The sequence below is a fragment of the Tympanuchus pallidicinctus genome, unplaced genomic scaffold (genome assembly GCF_026119805.1).
Source record: "Tympanuchus pallidicinctus isolate F22 unplaced genomic scaffold, pur_lepc_1.0 scaffold16, whole genome shotgun sequence".
NCBI classification, from domain to species: domain Eukaryota; kingdom Metazoa; phylum Chordata; class Aves; order Galliformes; family Phasianidae; genus Tympanuchus; species Tympanuchus pallidicinctus.
In genome coordinates, this window is record NW_026294679.1 from 11,619,776 (window position 1) to 11,645,188 (window position 25,413).

Genomic DNA, 25,413 nt, shown 5'->3' on the forward strand with positions numbered 1-25,413 from the left:
ATCTGGGATGGTTCACTGACGTGTATTCTGTACTGCTGCCTGTCACAGTGTCTGAACAAAAGCAGTATATTTCAGAATTGCCAGTGTGATTCAGAGCAGTGTCTTGCCACTGACTGCTGCTCTGCTGATTCTCTCATGAAGCCATTCATCTATGTTAAGTCTTTCCAGTAACTTTGCATATCAATCATAAAGTGTCAGATATCTTCTCTTAAAGACTTGTGAATAGTAATCTGATATGTTGAATGCTGCATCAATCCTCTTAAGTGACACAGCTATTGAAAGCTCCACTGCTCCCTCCAGCAAATATTGGTTTATGCGTAACATCCTCTGCCTGGAGACAGTCTCTAAGAAGCAAACCAGAATTACACTTGGGTTGCAAGGGGACCCGTGTCTTCAGAGTACTGTTTAAGTTACAAACCTCATGTGTGTTTGTGGTATCCTCTGCACCACTGACAGAAACCAAACGTGTGTAATCTTGGAAACGACCATAATTTTTGCTTTGAAAGCACTTTGCAAGGGGAAATTTTAATGGTGCCTTCCTGTTTTTGATCTGTAAGCTCAAAAATAGAACTGTGAAAGACAAACGTTATTGGGCACTCTTTTCTGAGTGGATTTTTACCCTCAGAGCTATGATTGTCTTGCTTCACGAGAGAACTTCTCTCTCAGCCTTCCACTTCCATTCAGTCTCTTTTTAATTTTCCCTTCCCTCCCTGCAGGGAGGAATCTCCTGAAGCCTCTCCTCTCGAAGAGGAGTTAACAGCTACAAGAATGAAGATCTAAGAATGAAGGTGCTCCAGGACAGAATAAGACAGACTGTGGCAGCTCAGAAAGACCCACCAGTCTCACCTGTGCATCCTAGTGTTATGGCCCCCCAGATGGGATTACACCTGCCCTAGCAATTCCTTGTTTATTTCAGGAGTTGTCCAGTGTTTCTGGTCATTTGGAGCAACTGACAGGCAGTATTGAGTGTGATGCCAGGCAGCAAGATGAGAGCAGTAGGCCACACAGTAACGACAGTACTGGAGGCAGAGTGCTACTTAGGAGCAGTCTCTCCCCATTAAACCTAAGTAATAGTGGGAAGATCAGGAAAGGCTGCAGCTGCGCCAATGGGAGGATGTGGCTTCTCCTTGGTATGGAAATAAATAGGAGGCATTCCTTTTGGAGCAACCTGTATAGACTTGAAACAGTGTTTTCAGTAGGGTTGGAAGAGATCTAATGTTCAGAGGGTGATTGCATCCTGATTTGCGAAGGAGCCTGTCCGCAAATTTTGATTTCACTTGCATTTTCAGACTCAGACACGCTGCTGCTGGAGTTGGTGGGTGAACATTGTGGCCATTCCTCAGCCACAAGAGACCATGCTGGAGCAGCAGTTTGGAATGCTCTGTTGCAGGTGTGAATGCCTGAGCTATGACTTCCCCTGTCCTCTGTAGAAGGAGGGAAGTTGCATCCCTGGAGACAGTAGGACTGCTTTGCCTGGCAAGAGGAGCTGGAACTGGCTGAATTGCTGGCTTTAGCTACAGCAGGTGCGCATGAGGAAGAAAGTAAGGGAAACAGAGAGACTCCTGCTGTAGCTGTAGTGGCAAGGGGGACCTTCAGCAGCCTCGGTTACAGAGCAGCTTTGGTGTGGAGGAGACCAAGCAAAGCCTTCTTCCAGTACTAAGCAAGCACATGACAGCTCTTTGTAGCTGTCCTAGAAATGTCTCTGGAAGTGTAGTGTTTCTCTGGAGTGTGTTGCAGCTCTGTACCTGAATTTCCTCTTGGCCCTCTCCTCTGTCCAGAGATTTTCCGGAGTTCACTTTAGCGCTTGGGGTTTTGTGGGTGATGAAACTGGATGCAAAACTCCACCAGCAGCAATCATTTTAAATAGATTAAGAACGAGTCTGCCTTTACCGTGCAGAGCAGGAGCACATAGAAGGAAAACTCTCCCGAGACTTTGAAGCCAGGTTTCATTAGCTGCTTCAGTACTCATCAGACTTATCATCTTATAGCAGAGTACGTCTGTGGGGAAGATGCTGTATCTTGATGCTGATCACAAACTGGAATTCCTTAGCAGTAATAAAGTAATTGCATTAACAGGGAGTAGGAGAGAATATTTTCTTTTTGGAAGCAAAGGTTTTCACAGGTTTTACTCTGTCAGAATTAGCATCCAATGCATTCCATTGAAAGGAGTTGATTTCAGATGTCATTTTACTGAATTTTCTGCCATCGGACAGCCTGCCAACTTTTTTCCCCACTTCTCAGATGTTTCTTACTCTGTCTGAGTAAGGATTTTTCTTTTAATTTTCTATACTTCACCCAGCACCAAGATGTAGTTGAACCACAAAACCCAGCAGATGGTTGGGTCTGCTTCTTTTTCTCTAAAAGTGCTTTCAACCTTCTCATAGCTCCCTTGTTCTGCAGTGATCAGGAACTCTGGATTCATTTAATTTCCTGCCTGTGCACAGACAACCCCTCCCGTTTGCTCCTGGCCGTGCCTTGTTGTGATTGCCAGCAGAAAGTGCTGGAAAGGCTGTTGGATTGTGTACCTCCGTGATGGCCTTCCCTGCTCTGATGTAGCCACAGAAACTCATACTGTTAAATGCACTGTAGCTTGAGTTCAGTGGAGGAGTTTGGTAATTGTTTTCAATGCCAGCTGTACTTTAAGCTAACAGAGGAGAAGATTGCAGCCTTTCAGTACCTAAAGGGAGCCTACAGACAGGAGGGGAATCAACTCTTTGAAAGGATAGATAACAGCGGGACATGGAGAAATGGTTTTAAGTTGAGGGAGGGAAGATTTAGGTTGGATGTCAGGGGGAAGTTCTTTACTATGAGAGTGGTGAGGTGCTGGAACAGGCTGCCCAGAGAGGTTGTGGATGCCTCGTCCCTGGAGGTGTTCAAGGGTAGGTTGGATGGGGCCCTGGGCAGCCTGGTCTAGTATTAAATGTGGAGGTTGGTGGCCCTGCATGTGGTAGGGGGGTTGGAGATTCATGATCTTTGAGGTCCCTTCCAACGCTGGCCATTCTGTGATTCTGTGAAGATTGACTGAGAGCATGATGGAGATGCTGCAGGAGATGATTCCTTGTGGGTGGGCGAAGATGCTGAGATGATGGCTGTTTGCTCTGCTCTTTGGCTTGGGCTCAGCACATCTGCTCACCTCTGCCCAGCCTGGAAAGGTAATAGGTGCTGGAGATGAGTAGAGTGTTTGGCTCAAAGACCATACTTGAAATCTAGGTTATACTTTTGAAGTATGTCTTGGCTTTCTTCTCCTTTACCACTGCCCCTTGTGTACTTCTCTGGAGTGAGGTCTAGCAAAAGTGTGCTTGCAAACACTTCACAACCCACAATCTCAAGATGCTTTATGGTCTCCTATTAAACACAAGACCCTTCTATTCATAGGTCACTTCTTTAAATGCTGGTTCAAGCTCATTCCTGCCACTTCACACTGCTCTGGAGGTGCAGAGAGAGCAGCATGATGGGCCAACCCCTCCGTGCTGGGGAGCATCAGTCTCTCTGTGGACCTGGGGCTCAGGTTTCAGTAACACAATATTTCGTGCAGCCATGTGCGTGTTCAAAAGAGCCAACTGGCTGGAGCTCCTGCAGTGACGCTCTGCTGATTTGGCAGCTGGGTTGATTCTGTCAAGTTACAGTATGGGAGTGAAGTCCAGCTACAAATCCTCTCTCTTACCCACTCGAGGAACATGGGGAGGGGAGAGGGAAGCTCTCACGGGACTTTGTGTCATTATTGGCATGGAAATGCTTTGTGATTATCAGCAGCAGGGTAGTGGCAAGGGGCTGATTATCTATCATGTCGTCAGCATAAATAATCAGTGGGCCCCTGAGCTGGGCTCCGCCTTTTGCAATGGCTCCACGTAATCACTGCATAACAGTTTAAAAGCAAGCAGAACAGAAAAACAGCTGGACTAATTCTGATCCTAACTGATGTTGCCTTTTCTCCCTTCACCAGAGGAGAAATATGTCACTATTCAGCCGTACGCCAGCCAGGGGAAGGATGAGATTGGGTTCGAAAAAGGGGTCACCGTGGAGGTCATCCAAAAGAACCTGGAAGGATGGTGGTACATCAGGTAAAGAAGCTGCGCTGCCACGGTTCCACAGGGCCTGTGGCAATGAACTTTTCTGATTGTTTACTTAACGTTAGCACTTAACTAATTCTGTAGCTGGGCAAGCAAACCCAGATTATCCATACTGCATCTTGAAGAAACGTAAAGAAAAGGCAAAGACAATGTGATGTTGATTAACGAAATACTACAGTGTGTGCAAAGGCTGTAGACTATTCTAGTGGGGAAATTCCTTAACCTGTGGAAATTTTTTCCTTCCTTCAAGTTAAAAGCCCATATCTGAGTTATGACAGTCCTGACAAGTCCTGTTGCGTGTGATTTTAATATTTCCAGTGTAAGTTTTTCTGCAGTATGTTTAAATCATTTATAGCAATGCTGAAAGGCTTATTGTGGTCTGCTGAGCTGTTTGGGGTAGACAGTGCTGTTTTCAGGGACAAAAGATCAATTTTCTGGCTATTGCTCTTCATAAAATTTACTGATGCTTCAGGTAATTCGCCTGACTTCTGCTTATCCAGACTGGGCCTTCAGGAATGTGTTCCAAGGGCAGGTGAAGTTATCATCATGTATCTAACTATGTATTTGAAATAACAGTCATAGAGGCTTAAGCACTTTAAAAGGAGATTTTTCTGGAAAAATGTTGTTAAATGTATGTTAAGCGTGTCTAAGATAGGGATATAAGGTGTCAGTACTTTGCAAACTTTCTCCATCTAGGCTTACACAGCACGTAGGATTCTGCCTCTTCATAACAAATGCATTGTTCAGGTGTATGGATCTGGTGGTATTGTGACATCTCAGGTCCTTTTAAACAAGAAGTGATACAACAGATACCTTAAATGCCAGTTTGTCTCTCAGGCAATGCAGCACATCTCCTGGAGTCATCTTTCTGTTCAGCATGTAATGATTTTTCCCTTTTCCCTCTTCAAGTTGTAACTTCCTTTTGTTTGAGTTCTGCTTGATTCAATAGCGATGAATGAGGGCTATGAAATTGCTGACCAAAGCAGTGTTGTTGTTTTTCTTGATGTCCTGTAGTTAGAAAATAGATTTTTCTTTTCCATCTAATGCTCCCATAGAGGGAAGAGGCTAATAAAGATAGCAGTGGAGTCAGGGAGGTACTCTAGATAGGAGGCACTCAGAATGCCTGGGTTTGGTCAGGTCACATTTTTTTCTCCTATAATCATTCTCAGGAGTGGAATCCAAAGTTGCAGCTAGAGGAGCCAACAGCATGTAGACTTTGTGAGGGAAGAAGCAATGCAAGATACCTCCAGTTTATTTTAGTGTTCTTTGAAATGCATCTGCATTACTACCATAGTTTCCCCTTGCCATGCCAACAGCTGTACAATAAATAGAAATCCCTTTCTTTCTTTTCCCTTGCACTGTCCTTTCAACTAGGCACATGGTTTTCTAGGAACTAAAGCGCAAGTGTGTGCTTATCAGGCTCTACAGTAGAAGTGCAATCTGGCATACAGTGATGCTTGCTGAAGTGGCTCCTTCACATTCATCCACTTGAAGGCCACTGGGTTCCACACCCTCTCCATGATAGGCTGGGAATGCAGCACGTCCTTAGCTTTTCTTCTTAAAGAGACATTTTTGGGTTGAGCAGCCTCTGTTTGCTCTTCCCCATAGGAGTGCATTGGTGCTTTGATGCCATTCGTCCTCTGCTGCTGTAGCGCACTACTCTGCTCTCTGCCTGGAGGTTTATTCAGCTCTTAGAAACTTATTTTTCCACTAGCAACACTTTGAGAAATGTTGATGCAGTGATCCGTCTCTGGCAAGCTGCTTCTTTGCAGCCCAAACCATCTTGAACTTCTTGTGCTATTTATTAGGCTTAAACCCCCATGATACTATTTGGGACCACTCAGAAAAAAGGTTCCTCATCCTCAACAATTCTTCATTCTGAGCACTGAGTGCCTTACAGGCAGCAACTCCTTCTTCTGCAGTGAGCATGCAGGAAGGTGGGAAGAGGTTGCAGCTGAATCCTGCTGCTTTGTTGTTTGCTGAGCTGGATAGCAGAGCCCCGCATAAATGTCCAGAAATACAAACAAACCCAGCAGCTTGCAAATGGAATCCACCTTAAAGACATTAGCATGTTCCACCTTAAATATGTAATTTCCCCAAATTCCTTGCCATGTGCTGATCCTCATTTCCTGTCCTTCTTTTTTTCTTTTTTTTTTTTCCTTTTTTCTTTTTTTTTTTTTTTCCTCCCCCAGTTTGCTTCCCTCTGGAGTAGTTCCAGTGCTCTGGAGCTGGAAAGCAGATGTGACTCTCAGACTCACACAGGCATTTCTGCCTTTATTTTATTATTTTTTTTTTTTAAAACATTCCTATGGTTTGAATCCATTTTTTCCTTCACGTAATATAAATGGAGAGTTTTGGAATCACGGGGAACCAAATCAGAGCACCTCATTCTATAACCCTCCCATTTCTTTGCTATAGAAGCTAGAGACAATATTGATGTTTTCCTTTACTTTTGTATGTTATGTCTTTAAAAAAAAAATTGTTTCAAATGTGAGAAATGAAACAAATGCTCTGACATGGATCCTTTGTACTGCTCCACTGAGTTCAGTGGATCTGTGCACTTCCTGATGACGTTAGCGCCCATTATTTAAATCTTGCTTTCCATCACAACCCTCACCTGGAGGTACTCTCATGGTGCCTGTTAGCATTCAGATCACAACACACTAAGCAGAGAATTTGCTATCAGTCTGCTGCTTCAGTTTTGTTATTTGATCTGAGCCTGAGCCCAAGTGAATGAGGTGCACTTGGGGTGGTAAGTAGCTGCCCCAGAGCTGGGAGGGACCTAGGCTGGGGTTTGAGGTATTTCCAGTGGGTTGTGATTATGAAAGAAGGAAGGATGTTTGTGATTCAGCTCTTGGACGTGAAGTGAAGGCTGTTACTGGTTCAAGACTTTTCTGAAGCTGGTTGGCATTTGCCATTAGTTGTTGATCTCCCTGTTTTGTAGGTGAGAGTAGTCTTTGAGCTGATGTTTGCAAAAGCGGTTTGAGATTACCATGTTGTTCAAGAACTAAGGTGTAAGCCTATTTGACATCTTACATAAGCATCATTTTATTTGTGGACATGCAGAAATAAGCTGGCAGTTGCTGGCAGCTACTGCTCAGCATTAACTTCAGATTGAATTTACTGACTCATAGGAAGGAGCAGCTAGCAACAGCCTCTGCCATGAGGGTGCGTTGCCCAGAGTTATGAACTGTCCAGCTATTGCTGCTTCTATTCATTGGGAGAAACTGTGTGAGATCAGAGGTCTGAAGCAGTGGGATTATATGGGCTGATCCAAACAGCCACACACAGTTGGCAGGAGAACTAACGAGCCAGCACAGAACCTGCCTGTTGCTGCTTCTCTGATCTTAAGCATATTAAGTCACCCACAAACTAAGATGGATGTAGAATATTTTTTCTTGCTGATTTTGCACAATCAAGCTCTGTTAAAATAACCTTTGCAGTGTTCGCTGCAGTTCTCAGTGCACTGGCCAGCCTAGCTTTCTCTTCAAGCTAAAATCTTGACATTTCCAAATTATGTAAAGTTCTCTGTCCTTCCAAAAACAACAACAAACTTACCTAATGCACTGATCTGTAGCTCTGCAGAAGGACCATCTACTGCAAAAGCAGATGGAGCGAAAAGTCTTCAAGACTTAAAAATGGTACTGAGATGCCTCCTCATAACGGGGGGCATGTGTTGCAGTGGAACATATGGAAGTCTTTTTTTTTTTTTTTTTTCTCTTTCAGCTCAGTTTGTGGTTTGTCTGAAAATCCTCAAAGAGGACAGAATTGTGTAGATCGAAGTCATATCCTGATGCAGTATCAGTAGCTTGTTGTTGCATATCTGTTAGAAGCCAAATCAAGTCATTATCACTTCATTACTTTTTATTAGTCTCCTTGCTGCAAACAAAGCTCAAAGCTCTTGGGATGTTTTTCTTTGATACCAGAATCCTTGGAAAAACTCATAGCTGAGCTCTGAACAGGGAAGATCCTTATCTTTGCCTTCATGCATGACAGAGAGAAGCTGCTGTAGGAAACAGAAGCATCTCTGTTTTGTGTCCTTGTTGATATAGATGAGAGGGGAGGAAAAAGCAAGCTTTTGAACACAGAGACCTTTGTACTTCTTGCTGTAAGTACAGAAATTGTTTTGTACAGCAGGATACTAACAAAAAGTCTAAGGAAGACAACATACAGTACGTGTTCCTGTTTCATCCATAAAGTCTTGGTGCCCTTCTTGAGTGTCCAAATGTGATGGATGAGCCCAGGATATGCCCTGGTGCATTAATCTCACAGTGAACCACAGAATCCTTGCTTTCCATAACAGTTATGAATCTAATTGAAAACTAATTTTATGATATTTCCCCACTCAGCTTCCTCCTTTGCAGTCTGAATTTCTACCTTCGCTGAAGAGCCTTAGAGTCCTACTGTTTTAACCTTTGTATTTCCTGCAGATTTCCTGAGCACCAGGAATTTAATGAGGCCTGCTTTCCCACTTACAGTTCAAGCACCTGCCTTGGGTATCGTGAGAGATTAAAGAGAGAAGGGCTTCAGTGACTCACTCTGTAGCAAGTTAAGGTTTCATTAGGGAAAGCAGAGTTCATCCACATAGTCCTCCCTGGAGTCTGATTGTAATCTGAAATCCCTGCTGAGGTGTTAGGAATGGCAGGAGTTAGAAAAACCATCTTCCCAAAAGCCCAGTTGTGGAAGAATGACTTCAGTTTGAAGTGTAGCATGAGCAGCTCAGTCTGATGCTCCAGGAACTCGTACTGGATTCAAGTGTCTTTTCAGATTTCCCAGTTTATTTCTTCAAATAGCCCCTAGCTTGTTTAAGAAAATGAGTCTCCATCAAAGCTGGCTGTATTTTTTTCTAGTCACATTTTTTTCTTGACCATGCAGTGATGGAGGAAGCTACAGTGGTTCAACAATCCCATATTCTCCATAAAAATAAAAAAGCTGATCAGACAAGACTGGGAGTTATGAGAGGAGGGGAAGTATTCATTATTATAATTACAAGGAGATAGGATTGCACAAGTACCTTTTATAGAGCGCATGCAGGGGCTCTGTGTGTGGATGAATTTCATTCTTACTTTAACTCTTTTCTATTTTGAGTTGCTGCTTGGAAGGGTTAAAATCTTTTACTCACTAGCTTGCATTTTTTTGCTGTATGGAAGAATACTGAATTTTTTTTAGTACTGTCTAGATGGGGCATAAAACAAAAGTGTTCAAGCTCTTGGTCTTGTGAGTAACTACGTTCCTTACTCAGAGAGACTTTATGATAAGTGACTTGACTGTAGTCTGCAGTTTGCTACTAGCTGAACTGACTTTGAGATGTCAATAGGTAATAAATTCAGTACTCAGATCAGCTTTTGTGGTCTCCAAGTTTTGTTTTATGCCATTATCCATTAATTTTGCCTTTGTTGTTGCACCTGAACTGCATTGAGAAAGCTGTGTTCAATGTGTTGATATTTCCTTTTGCGCCTGCAGGTATCTTGGCAAAGAGGGCTGGGCCCCAGCTTCATATCTGAAGAAGGCTAAAGATGATCTTCCATCTAGAAAAAAGAACTTAACTGGGCCAGTGGAAATCATTGGAAACATCATGGAGATCAGTAACCTGCTGAACAAGAAATCCACTGACAAGGAAACTCAAGCAGAAAATGAGACCTCAGAAACACATATCACCAAGAAGGAAATCAGTTTGCCTATTCTTTGCAATGACTCTAATGGTAATGCCATGATGACACCAGACAAGCAGGCTTCCAAACTGGCCCAGGGATCTCCAGCCATAGCAAGGATAGCGCCACAAAGAGCTCAGATAAGTAAGTCATTAAAGTAGTGAGGATTTCCAATTTGCAATGAATTGTTTTCTGTCTTTCAGGACTGGTGTTACTTAAGGTCAGCTTAGGTCCAGCACATGCTGCCCTTAGAGCTGAGCCTGTTGTGTAGATCTTTGCACTTGTCTGTAGATTTGCAGGAACTCCAAGTTACGGTCATTTTTTAATAGTGATAAAATTTGACTTTATATAAAGACTGGCTAATGCTTGTTTATTTTAGCCTCTGTGTGGAGACAACATTTTATTTCAGGAAAAGGTTTTTTTCCCTCTTCTATGCACCATAAAATGTGCTGCCCCTCAGCTGTGGTAATGCAGATGATGTGATGGTGCGTTCAAATCAAGGAGACCATATACATCTTATCTTGCGTTTGTTTTGCTTTTTTCCTGGGATCAAGTTGCTATAATGTTTGTACTGCTTCATCGGCAAAATGCAGATGCTAACACTCATCTGGGCAGGGAATGGTAAGATACTTTGAGAAAGGATAATATAAATGTTACTAATAGAGTGGATTATTTTTACTGCTGGGGGGAAAGCTAGATATTAGGCCAGTTCTTTGCTGGCTTGTCTCCAATGGCCTGGTCAGTTCCAGCAGAAAATACAATCCACTACTTTCTGGCAGTGATTTCCTTTTAAATTTGCTAGCCTAGCTGAGATGAATAACAAAGTTACCTTAGTATTTCTAATATATCCTCGTGGCTTCCTGCCTTGTTTCACAGAGATCGCTTAAATATTTCAAATATTGATTTCTAATAATTGTAACAGAGGAGAGCTGCTGAAGAATGTGTTTAGCAGTATCTAACAAGTTAAAGAAAATTTCCCCTCATCTTTCCTGCTTAGGTTCTCCAAATTTAAGAACAAGGCCACCCCCACGAAGAGAATCCAGTCTGGTTTGTATTGTTTTACAATATATAGTAGCAGTGGGGTAGGAGGAGTGTGGATACTTCATTAGGCTTCCTACAATTGTACTAAGTGTGGTGCAGTGGGGCATATCAGAGACATCCTTTATTTTCATGACTGTTCATTTTATTGTTGAACAGACATAGATACCCTAATGTTAATTGGGAGATTTGTTTTCTTTAGTTAGGGCAACATCTTGAAAATTTTTGAAAATGTTGAACTGTTCTTAATTTGCAGTCCATATAGAATATTTTGATGCTATGTTATGTCTGAACCTAGAAAGTAGTCACTTTCAGTCCTACTGAAAAGGTATTTTGAGGAGGAGAAAGTCGTGTTGGACGTGAGACTTTGGGAGTTAGATATCAGAAGCTTTCACAAATAAGTATGTAGAACTCTAACTGATCTGACCCAGCAGTTTCATACCAACCCTTCAACCATATGAAGAATTGGTGGTATGAGTATTTTCACAGGAAAATAAAAGTTTTAAGTAGGGAGAACGTTGTAAATCCAGTGTGTACTGTGAATGCATTAAAGCCCATTTGGCTGACTTGGAAGCTTTAAAGTTCTTCTGAATATTTTTTTCAAGGACTCTGTCTTTTGACCTGAAATGATAGATGACTTGTCGTAGCACCTGGGAGTGTCTTCCCTCCTTCCATTGTTCCCATCTCTGAGGTGGCTAAGCTTCACTGTCGTATATGTTTAAAATGACTTGGGATCTTATGGAAGGGTGCGTGCTGCAGGAGTAAGACCTTCTTTGGTCCTTTATTTTCAAAGCTGGGAGTGTGGAATTTTGAAACAATTTGTGACATTTGGACCATCATCTGGGTAGTTCACATCTGAAGTAATCTATCGCACAGAAGTCACAGTAATAACTTCTTTGTAGACAGACAATGCATAGTATTCAATCTTTGCTACAGCTTTTTTTGGTCAGTTTGTGTTACTTGAGATGCCTCTCAAGCAACCAGGTGAATATACCCTCTAAAATGTGATAGCTTAATGTAAAAGCATATAGCTTTTAGAGAAGTCTGATATGCTATTGTAATAGCCATAAATATCAGTGTCTTGTTTCTCGTGGAGCAATTGTAAAATGTAAATGTGGGTTTTGTTGACATTTGGATGTTGGTATTGTTTTGGGACTGTTATGGAGAGAAACAGGAATCTTTTTGTTCTATAGTGACGTTCTTCCCCTTCTTTTATCACTTAAGCTGAGCAAAGCTCTCCTTTCTTGTTGAAGATATCCATTTGGTCATGTCATTGAAGAATTACAATCCAGCAGCATATTAAAAGCAATAATTACATTACATTTTTATAGTAGTATATTTGGCAATAGGCAGAATCTATCATAGGCATGTTGCAATGCATTTTTCTGCAGTTGTGACAAGTCATCCAGAATGGAGTGTTACTGGACAAAGCCCCAGAGTAAATGGGGTGGCTGTGACTGATATGGCAGCTCACAGTTTATGCCCCATCAGTAAAATGTTTTACTGTTCAGGTAAAGATTATCACACTCGCAGTAGCTAGCAAAAATGTCATTGACAGTGCATATTTAGAAAGCCTTCTCTCTTGCATCCCATCTCTTTAGGAAGTTGCACAGGAAGAAGAAAGAGTTCAGTGAATAGAATGTCTGAGAAGGCAATTTCTCGTTCATACTGCTGTTCAGCCTGCTGTTTCTATGGTTTAACTGAACGAAACTTCCTGTTTGCCATAGGGTTTTCAGTTGCCCAAACCACCAGAGCCACCCTCTGTGGAAGTGGAATACTACACCATTGCAGAGTTCCAGTCGTGTATCTCTGATGGGATAAGCTTTCGCGGTGGACAAAAGGCAGAGGTGAGCCTTAACAGTGCAAACAGTGGAAAAATAATGCTTGGCTGTTGTAGGGGACAGGATTGAAATGCAAGGAGTGAAAAGTAATTCATAGAGATTTTTGTCTAAGTAATGTGTTCCTTATCGTCTTATAGGTTATAGAAAAGAATTCTGGTGGCTGGTGGTATGTGCAGATTGGAGAGAAGGAAGGATGGGCTCCAGCATCTTACATTGACAAGAGGAAGAAGCCAAATTTAAATAGAAGAACAAGTACTTTAACCCGCCCGAAAGTTCCTCCCCCAGCACCACCCAGTAAACCTAAAGACTCTGAAGAAGGAACAACTGGAATGGTTTCTTCAGAGAATACCCAGGACTCTCCCCACAAGGTGAAATATGAAGAACCTGAGTATGATGTGCCTGCCTTTGGCTTTGATTCAGAGTGTGAAGTAAATGAAAGTCATCGTGAAGAGGGCACTCCTGAGAAACGACTGTTTCAGCCCCTCAAGCCCTCTCCTGTGTCATCACTTCAGAAAGCAAAGTTCAGAGTAGGAGAGTCTTCAGAGGATGTTGCTAATGAAGAAGAGACCATTTATGAGAATGAGGGGTTCAGGCGTTATGTGGAAGATTCTTTGTCCAATAAGGAATCTAGTGGAGACTCTGATTCTCAGAAAAGCTCTTCTCTTTCTTTGATTCGAAGGAACTCTCCATGTTCTCTGTCTCCTAAATCATCGTTCATGAAGCCCAAGATGGAAAAAGACATCCAGCCCGAGATTGGAAAATGTCACTATTCTAGGAGTGAGGAGACAAAACCAAGATCAGCTTCAGATGTTGGCTTACGTAGCGTGCCAAGAACAGGCATGAAGAAAGAGCCTGGGCAGAGTCCTTCAATTAGAGCAAAACCAATTGTTAGGCCCAAACCATTCCTGAACAAGGCAGATTCTCAGAGTCAAGAAAAGATGGATATCAGCACTTTAAGGCGTCAGCTGAGGCCAACTGGGCAACTCAGAGGTGGACTTAAAGGTTCAAGAAGTGAAGAGTCTGAAAGCCCACCACACACAGCTTCTGAAAACCACGATGACCATGTGAGGAGGGGCTCAGCTGACCTCATTACAGTTCCTTCCCGTGGCATTTTCTGTTCTAGCCATCCAGCCAAAACTGAGCAGGAAAATGATTCCAGGTGTTTCTATGTGACCACTGACTCATACCAGAAGGTACAGGATTCTGAAATTTGCTTCCCAGCAGGAGTGGAAGTGGAAGTGCTTGAAAAGCAAGCCAGTGGGTGGTGGTACCTGAAATATGGAGATATGGAAGGCTGGGCTCCTTCCCATTACTTGGCTCTCCCTGATAACCAGCAAGAAACCACATCAGTGGAGACCGATGCCTCATTCACCAGGAACAGGAAAAACGAAAATAAATCAAACAGCTTAGAGAAGATAGAGAAGAGGGTTCAGGCTTTGAACACCATCAACCAGAGCAAACGTGCAACACCACCCATCCCAAGCAAACCTCCAGGTGGATTTTCAAAAACATCAGGACCTGTAAAAATGCGGAATGGTGTGAGGCAGCTTGCTGTCCGGCCTCAGTCGGTGTTTGTCTCCCCACCACCTAAGGATAACAACTTGTCGTGCTCCTTGCGCAGAAATGAGTCTTTAACAGCCACAGACCATCTTAGAAATGTGCGTCGCAATTCCTCCTTCAGTAATGCACGGTCACAGCCAGGTGATGCAAAGGGAAAGCAGCCTGAGAGGTCGGGCTCCGAGGGTTCAGAGCCCACCTCCAACCTCCCCAGCCAGAGGAATGGGATCCCCGTGTCTACTGTCAGGCCAAAGCCCATTGAAAAATCCCAGTTCATCCATAACAACCTCAAGGACATCTATGTTTCGATTGCAGACTATGAAGGGGATGAGGAGACTGCAGGATTTCAAGAAGGTGTCTGCATGGAGGTCCTCGAAAGGAACCCAAATGGCTGGTGGTACTGCCAGATCATGAATGGTGTGAAGCCATTCAAGGGCTGGGTGCCCTCAAATTATTTGGAGAAAAAGAACTAGTATTGCAATATCTTCAACCTCCCTAATTTATACTGTTCCTGCTGTGTACATGTGGAAAAAAATAACTGCTATACACAAAGACCTTTCCCATGTGCCCCAGTTTGTACAGAGGGACAAAGGAGTCTATGCTGAGGACAAATCTGCCATGTTCTGGAGAGGTTTGTGGGGTTAACATGTTGTAAGCAACTATGAAGATGCAGCAGTCAACTGCCTTTTTGTGAAGTTGTTAATAATCTTATATGTGTAACAGGGTATGACATCCCATCTTTCCCGTTATTGATAGGAAACCAAGTGTGTGCCTTTCATGAGAGAAATACACATGCATCTCAACTTGGGGAGTTCTGTGCCAAACTCTTTTACAATCTTGGCTCCCTTTTCTCCTCGTTCTTGTCCGTATGTGGAAATACCCAAGAGTTTCGGATGCATTTCTACAACTTGCAGTGAGAAGCAAATGGAATTTTCTGAAACACAAAGGGACTCAAATCCTTTGGAGAAGCTTTTTTTTTTTTTTTTTTTCTTTCTTCTCAACAGTTGTTTGGTCCAGAGTTGGAGCCTTTTCATCGTGGAGAGATTTGGTCTCTGACTTCATCTGTGTGTTGTTCTTTCTGCTAATTCACCCGGAATGGCGATCAGGTGGTGTTGGTTGGAGGGCTCCTTGTTTCCTTTCTTTCTGTCTCCTTCTTTGAGTTGATATCAGGTGTTCTAGGGCAGCAATGCCTACTGGTGCTTGTAAAGACAAACCTACAAACCCCATGCTTAAGCACGTTTATTACTTTGTAGGCTCCCTATTTAGTTCTGTGCCTGACTTCTGCCAGGAGATCCTGGTTGAGTCTCTTTACAGAACTGGGTTTCTCAAAACTTGTCATAAAATCAAAATGTACAAAAGTCCCTTAAGACACTGAAGATGTGGCTGTCAAATGCGTTGCTTCTGCTTTTCTAGCAGTCTGGTCCAAATCCAAGCATACTGTCTGCTAGCAGGGCCCATAGAGGTATTAGTTAGAAAAAGCTGTAACCTTCTGCAACATCAGTGTTTACAACGAGGGGGAAAAAAGCCATCAAACTCGGTCTGCACATCCTTAATTTGTATATTTTTGGGGAATTGTTTTTCCATGTTTTGTTTCTTTTCTGTGCATTCTGGGTTGTTTTTTTTGTTGTGTTGTTTTTTTTTTTTTTTTTTTTTTTTGTCTTGGTTTACCAAAAGAGACTTAAAACTGAAGTAGGAGCCAAATATGTGTTTCTGTTCCCACTTGAATCCAAGAAGTACATTTGTACTGGAAAGTGTGCCTGGGCTTTTCAGGCTCAGGGATTTAATATCAAAGCAATTAAGTCTAAAACACATTAACCAGGAAGCTGCCTCTTCTAGTTCCATTTCTGTTTGGTTTTTTTAACTCATGCTTTGAAATGTGGCACCTGATGAAGATGGCGTTGTGTGAAATAGAAGAGGCATCCACTGCAGAAGGCTTTGGAATATGAAGTTATTCTTGAGGTAGCCAACTCTTGTACTGTAAACATCATTGGCCAAATCCCTACTGTACTTGAGAAAGCTTTGCTTATTTTTTTTTATTTTTAAAATGGTTCTGTTAATCACTCTAAATCAAAATCTAATTCTTTTAAATAATAGGTAGTCTTGTGTCTGTTTTAAGAGGGAAGAGACAAACTATTTCACTACTGGTTTACACAAGATGATCCATGCCCTTTTTTTCCACTAGAGCTTCATACGATTTGGCTTGGAAGGTAAAGGTTACAAAGACTTAAAAATAGCTGGGTTCGAGGGTCTGAGTAAAATAGCACAACAGTATTGTGTGTTACGGGGGATGTTTCTCTGCCAAAAAAAAATTATACAATTTATACGTTGTTCTTGTCTTTATTCTTAACTTTTTTTTTGGGGGGGGGGGGAGGGTGGGGCTTTTAATTGCTATGGTAATATTGAGAGAGTTGCCTACAGCTAACCTGTCTGATATCCTTTAGGTGGCCGAAATAACATCGAAGTGCCACAACAGGCTACAAGCAGTGCTGTGTTTTGAGGGGCTCTCAGAATCCAGGCAGGGAGGGGTGGGTGTTTGGGATCCCTTTCAGTTGTGGTGGCAGGAGAAGGAGGTGTATCTGCACAACAGCTTGTATCAGTGTGCAGGACCCTCTTTGTACCTTACATCTTACTATATAATATATATGTATGTATCCAGTTAGCTTCATCTTACTGGATGTGTATCTGAGGCATTGTGGCCCAGTCTCATACTTCTCCCCATTTTTAGTTGTACTAATATGGTCGCAGCTGTAAAAGGCTGTTGGAGATGTTGTGAGATTACAATAGAAGTATTATATTCTTCTGCTGGACAGTATTAAATAGAGCAATACATAGAGTTATCTGCTAGATTGCAGTACTAATAGTAGTGACTTAGTGACTTGTATTAATGTTATGATTTATTTTAACAATAATGATGCGGAAGTGGTTCATTATTTTGAATTAATGCACTTTAACAATAAAAGAAACCAAAATGGAAGCCAATGCAGAGAACTAAGTGCATTATTTAAAGGTGCAGTATATAATTATCATTTTCTTGAAGCACATATTTATTAAGAATTAACTTATTATTTAAAATATTCTAACGTTGTTTAGAGACATTCCCACCAAGTCGTCTCTTTGGGGGGAAGTAGAAGCACAGCTCCCAGATCTTCTGCATTGAGCCACTGAATTCTTCAAGTATGGTGCAGAGTGATGTGAGCCCCCCGCCCAGGGAGAGGAGAGTAGCATACAGCTCAGATAGGAAAGCCCAGGCTGCAACAGATAGTCACACTTACATCCAGCCAAAGTTGAGCCCGGAGTGTCTCTGAGCTGCAGCAGTCCTTGTAGGATTTGAGAAGGAAAAGCTGCTTTTTGTGGCTATTTGTGATGCTTGGTGCCACGTGCCTTGCATGATGCTGAATGGCATGGATGGGTGGTGCCTGTATTATCAGGCTTTTCTCAAGCATCAGCCCAATGCACACACAGGCCCAATTGCTGCTTTATCCCATCTTGAAAGCTTTGTGAGGGCTGAGGAAAGCCAGAGCCTATAGATGAGGCTGCAAAGCCAGTGCTGTTGTGACTGCCCCCTGCCCTTCCGCAGAAGGGATGAGTGCAGATTAGCTGCTTGTTGTCAGCAATGAGTGAGGGCTGCTGCCTCACGCACTGGGCTTGCACCCAGTGGGAAGGCTCTGGTTTGGGCTTCCTTTTATTTGATGCTGTACTTCTGAAGGACACTTCTAAAGCAAATACCATACCCCAGTAGCCCCCGAAAATACTGTTACTTTCTTTTCTTTGTCCTCTCCTCTTGCTGTCATCACAGGTGATTTATTTTTTTGTTATTTTTTTATTCTTGCAACTGAAAGATATCAGGTCAATTTTTAATTTTTTTTCCATTGGCAAGCAGCTAGTTTCCAAAAATTGCAAGCCATTTTCTTCATTAGCTGTGAAACAAAGGGAAAGGCCCTGAAGTCCATCAGAGAACTGCCCTGACTGCAGGGCAAACCTGGAAGGGGGGGGACTCGAAGGACAGTGCAGTGCAGAAATGTTCGAGCTCTCCTCTGAAAAGTTCATGTCGCCTTAAGCTTTATTTACTAAATTTGTCAGAACTGACACTGGATTAAGAGCAATATTTAAACATAACATACACCTCAGTGGGCACTCAATGCAGAAATCAGTAGTACTGTTTAAATCTCCCTCTTTCTGTTCTTGAATCGGACAGAAGAGGAAGTGGGGCCCCAGCGATGCCGACTGCAGCAGAAGGGAGCCCTCATCTGGGGGAGAGGTGGCTGCTGTCACTGCCCCCGCTGTCCCAAAAGCCTTGAATTGGAACCAACAGAGAACCCCAAGCCCAATACCATAGAAGAAAATTTGAGAATGTGAAAATTGCATCTTGCTGTATACTGCAACTTTAATAATAATGAGCACTTCTGAGTTCGTTATTGAGGTTTATATAATGCCTGAAAGATTTAATTGCTGTTTTCCTCTGTCTCCCAGTTCATCCCGCTTTCTTGTAATAGCAGTAATATGGTTTTGTTGGCTGCCCTTCCCCATGGAAGGCAGTCCCTGTTAATTCTTCTCTCATGTCTTGCAGTGGGTAGGTGCAGCCATATGTACCAGTCCTTTGCAAGCCAAACTTTCCAAGATAAAAGATGCAATGGGCATGTGCCAGGATATTGAATCACTGTACAAAAACAGCACATGCTCAGTAACTTCACAGATTGAAATTGGCTCATGGTTTGACTCCTAAAAATGGATTTTCACATGCACTGGTACAGCTAAAACATGGTTGTGGCCCTTGTGGATGCACTCCAGAGGCTCTTTCCATTGCGATGCTATAAATTTTGACGAAGGCATTATATGACTGTTTCCATCACTTTCAGATCTTATTGAATCGTATTTTATTGTAATATATATTCATTGCTTTCCTCAGTTAAAAAGAAAGTTACTGCTTTTATCTTATATGAAAAACAAGGGAATTTGGTAAAGCATTCATTATTTTCATATTCCTAGTATTAACAGAATAGAACTAGTACTATTTAATTTTAGATCTTCATAGCTAGCTTGTTAATAACTCATATTTTCCTGTGTTGTATCCTACTATTTTTTTCTATTTTTTTTTTCCCAAATACTCTGCATTCTTGAGGAAAAAAAAAAAAAATCAAATCCAGTGAGTGGATAAGTGCAATATTCATCAAATAAACAGGCCCCTCATCCAGGACTTGGAGTGGAACGTGCAGTGTGAAATGTTTGCAATTCTCTATTCATGCACTCTTATGGGAACAGGAGATGCAGGGGAGGGGGCAGGTGGATAAAAATGGGACCCTTGGGTCGGTAGGGATGGATAGCTGGGGCTGTTGGTCTTGGAATGGCTGCTTGTCACAGAGAGCATCACCTGGTACTAAAAGTGTAAGGATTGTGCAGCATGTTGCCAGGTTTTTGTATAGGGTGTGCATTAATGTCCTTATTAATACAGAACTTCTGAGTTATGCTTTAAGTACTCTGTATGTCATCCTTGCATGATACTGCCTTCTGGTTTGTCTCTGCTGGTGGTTGTCCTCTTTTGCTTCAGAATCAATAACTTAAGAAAATACTTCTGCTGGTGCTGTCCCGAGTTTTGATACTGTACTGTTATTTGTATTTATTCTGAGAGCTGTGGAAATGTATTTCTATATGTCCTCATTTCTTTCTTTTTTCCTTAAGTTAACAATAAAGAAGGAAGTCCCCATTTTATCCAGGTTACTTCTCACCTGCAGAATTTCACAACTAATCTGACTTGAAATCCTAGTTCCTGGCTTGCAAAGGATGATCATTCAGTTCCAAAGTAAAGCTGAGCAGAAACTCTGCTCTTCAAAAAATAAAAATAAAAAATCCTATTTGAATGGATGGAGAACTTCCACCTGTCCAGAGTAATGTCACCATCCAGGTAACAGCAAAACCTCTCTTTGAAAAACTGGACTGTTTTAATGAGATCCAAAAATAATGTGAAAAACAAGCATTGGGTTCTTTGAGCTCTGGGGAGTGTTGCTCCTGAAGCTCTACTTGATGTCCCTGGAGGGCAGCTGTACCTCAGCCTTCTGCTTAATTCTTGTCCTGCTGCCCTTGAGTTTGTGAAAAGGCCTGGCTATTACCAGAGACCTTTGCATTCAAATAAGAACTGAGTTCTGCAGCTGTATTGAAATAGATGTTTTTCAAAATCCTGTCATTGATACTAACGCTTTACAGATTCATCTTGTTTTGGGGAGCCAACCCAATTTTTTTCACTTGCTCTTGTTCAAACCAGCCAGAAGTCCAGGAGCATCAGTAGGGTTACAATGGCAGAAACCTTCATGAGCGCTCCCCACAGCCCATTCTCCTAAAGGGGCATGGGAGTGCTGAGCTGGGGCTGCCACGCACCATCTGCTGCATGGAGGTTGTGCGGCTTTGTGAGACCCACTGGAGCTTTGCTGCTGTCTTGCAGGTATGTTTCCAATACTAGCAGCTCCTTCTCTGGCAACATCAGATGTTATTTATCCATGTAGCAAAGTGTTGTGTGTGAATTCAGTGTTCAGTAGCTGCCAACAGCACTAATACAATGGTTCAAGAGCAAATGTTTATTTTTTTCCCCGTTTGCTTTTAATTGTTTGATAGAAGCAGGGACCACCGATGTGGCAATGCATAGGGAATGCGTTTGCATGCTTGAACTCTTCAATGGCCTCTGCTAACCTGTGCCCGGTGCTTCTATTTCCTTTTCTGTCTCTCTGTGCTGCTCAGTGGCCACATCTGTTGTTTGTCTGTAGCTTCAGATGAAGTACTGTATGTAGGGCTGCATCCAGAGTTCTCTCCCAGACTTGGGGTTGCAATGTAGGTTGCTGTTGCTGCTTTTCTTCCTCATCTTGGAGCCAGTCGGAGCACCCAGAGTTCCCCAGAACTTCCCCTTGGATATCTTTATTGGGGTGTCAGCTGTGTGGGGTGTCCTTACACCACAGCTGGGGCTCTGCAGTGATCCCTGGGTGAAAGCTGAGTGCAGACCCGATGGCACAGGCAGAACAAAGTAGCTTCTCCCATTTTATAATGTCATGGCTGGGCTGGTCCCATCACCAATGTTCTTCGTTTGTTCTTGCATCGAGGTAGTGTTGATTCTAGTTGAAGAGTGCAATTTTTGTTTTCTTTTGTGTTTGAGGTTTTTTTTAGTTTGTTTGTTTTCTTTAATAAATAAATTTGGTTTAAAGCTTCACACTGGCATTTTTACAGACCTGTTTTTGTCAGCATAAACCACCGCTGTCCTGAGTTGAGACTCCTGTTTGTTACTGAATCAAACTAATGGGAACTGTATTAATGATTTGGAAAGAAATGAAAGGCAACTATATTGGCAGGGAAGGGGTGGGAAAAGATAAAATACAAGGGAAAAAAGTGTTTCTAATAAGGCCGTAAATTATTTGATCTGACACTGCAGGTGCTTTCTCTGTATAGATGGTTTTCATACATCACTGCTCTGCATTAGGATTTTTCATTACTGAGAAAAGTTGAGTTTTACATTCTGTGATGATGGTAGTCTGTATCCTAAAGTCAGTGATCCCCCAAAGCAAGACAAACACATGCCACGTGATTGCTGTACCAGAGGCACTTTGTACCTTTCTTTCTTGGTCCTGTTTGGTGGAGGGAAGAAGCAGAGGGGAAGGAGAATTGCATGGCATTGCCAAAACCCCATCGTCATCCTTGGGGACATCAAACTGTGTTCTGAGTCTGGATCCCCTGAGCATCCAGGTTGGGCTTGTCTGTCCTACAGAAGCAGGATAGGAGAAAATACTGCAGTCACTGGAACTTAGCCTATAGCTGTTAACAAACTGGAGCAAATTAGAAGGGAATTTAAAAAAAAAAAAAAAAAAAAAAAAAAAAAACCTTTAAAAATATGAGAGATTTCAGTGAATAGCCAATGTTAACTATTGCCTGTCTTAGATTTTCATAGTGGGGGGATGTTATAATTGTTTCCAATCTGTAGAAGACTTTTTTTTTTTTCCCCTTGCTGGAGGGGTTTGCTCATTACTCATGTGGGTTCAGACCTGGAGTATTGTGGAAGCAGAGTGCATGGAGCATTACAATGGCTTTTCTGTACTATAAGCTGACTGTTATGGGGTCAATAGTGCACAGAGTAAGTGCATTTCTGTTGTCTGGCTCACATCATGCTGCATCAGTGCTGTTGCTGTACTGCACGTTTAATTGCAGGCAGAGATATTAGTTACTTTGCTCCCAGGTTTGGGGAGAATCAAAGCAATGAGATGTCTCAGTTAGGAGCTGGTATCACTTTCACATCAGAAGTCTTGCCTGCAGCTTGATTGCTGCTTCGGTCAAAGCTCAGATGCAGATATCTCTGTTGGGCACGTATATCTGTGGCTGCTTCTAAAACTGTTAATTAGCTCAAACGATTTCTGGAAACAGTAGATAATTAATGGAGCCTAAACCTGTTGCTGAATGAAAGCTGGAATCTGTCGAGTGGTTGTGCTCCCCTCTCCTAGGAGAGCACGTACGGTATGGAAAGCCTTACGGTTTTTACTGTCCCAAACTTATGTTTGATGACAAAATCAATCTAGGTCTGATCTAAACAAGGTTTGCAGTGGGTTTCCTCAGTTGTTGATGTTCTTAATATTAGACGCTGTTGTCATTTTTGTGTTGGTGTAGCACTCCATTTTCTAGTGGATAGGTGGTGGGAATGTACTCTGTGGTGTCTTGGGAGAGCATGTTGGTGACCAGAGACAGAGAAATGTGTGGTTGGTTTTAGTGTGTGTGTGTGGTCAAGTTGGTGATGCTTTTTTGGTTGTTATTTTTGTTGCTGTTTTTAACATGGGAACCATTTTGTCTGCTCTGCTTGGGAAAATGTCCTGAAGTTGTTGTGGTTTCTGTCGTGGTGTATATGGAAAAGGAATAACTGAGAACTGTTTTGTTTTCATATGGAGAGAGTTTATAAGGCGGGAGTCCGTTCCGTTTGTTCTGGGATGTGAGTTAAGCCAAGAGGTAAAGAAAATGAGTCGGAGGAAGCCCTTTTTGTTGTAACAGCTTGGGACCATATTTACTTGTGGCTCATGGTCCAGCTCTGTTGAAGGCAGTGAATATTGGTCGTAGTGCAGATGTTTGAGCTTTCTGTCCAAATATTGATTCTTTCAGAGCTGACGGGTATTTTGACATTCATGGCATCAACCATTAATGTACCTACAGCAGACAGGAAGCTATAAGCAGAAATAAGTACTGCAGCCTCACGGAGTGCCCAGTTTTTGTTTAATGAACTTGAGCTGATGACCAACATGATTTTGTACAGAAGAGCTCCTGGTAGGGCCCAAATGTATTTGACTGTTTGAGATGCTTTCCTAGAACTGCAAATCTGGTGATAGAAAATATTGGCCTTCCAGTCAAAACTGAAAGCCAGAAAATGACATCTTTCATGCAGCAGTATCTCTTGCCATTGGTGGCATGAGTTATCATACAAAATGCCTCTGTCTGAACTGGCACAAAACAGAAGACCTCTTTGTGACCAGTCTCTGAGTCTGCACATAATCTTGGTAGATTGAATGCAGGTCAGATTTGTAGGTAGAAAAGATGAGTAACTCCTTTACAGACTAACACAAGGATGTAGTTCTCATTTTTGCCAAGCAATCCCGTAGAAATGTCCCCTGAGGTTTAGCACAGATCCTCTGGGGACCTGTGAGTCTTTAGCTGATAGATACGGTACTGTGGGCCTGATCCTGTGACTGGGACAGGAGAAGCACATCTCTGTCAGATGCACATCTCGTCAAAAGTGAGATCATAGCACAGTGTTGCCATTGCTCTAGATTTGTCACTGGGGGGACCACGGTTGTGCAAAGTGTTACCTTCTCCATAATCCAGACTTGCAGAATTGATTTTAGTGCCCAGTCCAGAAATGGTTCAGAGCTGCCTTCTTTTCCATTGCTACCCAACAGCCATGTGCTGTGGCCAAGCACTTGCTCAGAGAACTGCAATACAGTGTAAAGCAATGGAAGTTTGGTGTGTTTTTCCCATGTGCTGAGGCAGTGTAGTAAAACGAAATGTTTTGGCGTGGGATTTTAATAATGTCTTTGCGTGTAGAACTGAGAACTCTGCATGGGTCTGCTCAACAGAGAATGAAAACATGTTTCAGGCAGTTGTGCATGTGAAGACACAGAGCAAGAACTCAAGATTGCTGTGCCTGTGAGTAGATCCCAGCATCCCTCTTTAGGCACTTATCAGAGCCTGGAGGTGATCGGCATCTACTAATGGGCAATCAGTACTGCTCACCTTCCTGCATGCTCAGGACTGGTGGAGGTTACGAGGGATGGAGTTTGGGGGCTGTTCCCTCAGCTCTATTACAAGTTCTTGCAATGTGAACCTCTAACATCTTCAAAGACTCAGGCAGAAGGGATTTGCTAAACAGACTGTATCTGTTATCTCCCAGTTCATTGATTGCTTGGACCAAAGGTGGTGCTAAATCTGATTTTCATCTGTAATATTTATACTTTTTCAGACTTTTTTTTTTTTAAGCGTTTGATGAAACAGATGCAGTGTCCTTCTTACATGAGAGATTTATTCCTAGCTTGGGATTTGGCAAAACTCACTGGACCTTCAGGGTCCAGAATGGTTGCTTGTTAACATTTGAGCAGGCTTGCAGTGTTTTGGGGGAAGTGGGAAAGGGTACTCTATCTTCAAATGTTTGCAGACTGTAAGAATTGACTTGTGATTTTTTTTTTTAATTTTGTATTTTGTTTACATTGTCTCTTATGCCCTAAGGAAAATAAATTTTTGACGTTTTTAATTGTGATCTGATTGGTTTATTTTATTTTCAACTTTTCAATACTGTATTATTCCACTCTCTTTGTCAAACCACTAAGTTTAAGTTTCCCAGAGAAACTTAGGACTTTGGATGTGTGTGAAATTGCAAATTTAAGCTCAGGCTTAAATGGATAAAGGAGCTCCATTTGTCCTCTAGCTCTGAATTGCTGCTGCAGCTGTATTTTATAGCTGTATTTGTAAAGCTTTATGGCCTGCTCACCTCTGTCCTCAAACACAAAGACCCTCTGTCTGTGTTAAGATCATAAGGCTTAACACACATTTCAGTATATTCTTTTTGGAGAGTGATATGGCATCAGATCCAAAATAAGAAGAGAAGCATTTCTTTTTCCATGGGTGGCCTGTTTATCAGAAAAAGAGTGGCTGAAAGTGTCAAGATGAGTTCTTCCAAACCCCTTCACGTATGCTGCAGAACTTGACCGTGGCACTGTAAGCTCTGAATACTGCACAGTTGTCAAGTTTGCTGAC

The 25,413-nt window shown here is 42.3% G+C and overlaps 2 protein-coding genes across 9 annotated transcripts in view; both read left to right on the plus strand.

The window, feature by feature from the left end:
• SH3PXD2A (SH3 and PX domains 2A) overlaps positions 1-24,910 on the plus strand; it is a 236,364-nt gene extending 211,454 nt beyond the window's left edge. For all 8 annotated transcript variants that reach the window (XM_052677857.1, XM_052677858.1, XM_052677856.1 and 5 more), the window contains 5 exons: positions 3,944-4,061; positions 9,534-9,865; positions 10,719-10,768; positions 12,487-12,606; positions 12,738-24,910. In XM_052677857.1, the coding sequence (XP_052533817.1) occupies positions 3,944-4,061; positions 9,534-9,865; positions 10,719-10,768; positions 12,487-12,606; positions 12,738-14,630 (2,513 nt within the window). In that variant the 3' untranslated portion in view covers positions 14,631-24,910. The remainder of the gene's footprint in view (positions 1-3,943; positions 4,062-9,533; positions 9,866-10,718; positions 10,769-12,486; positions 12,607-12,737) is intronic.
• The window catches only part of ATP5MK (ATP synthase membrane subunit k), a 426,737-nt gene that overhangs the window by 205,698 nt on the left and 195,626 nt on the right, over positions 1-25,413 (plus strand). The window lies entirely within an intron of this gene.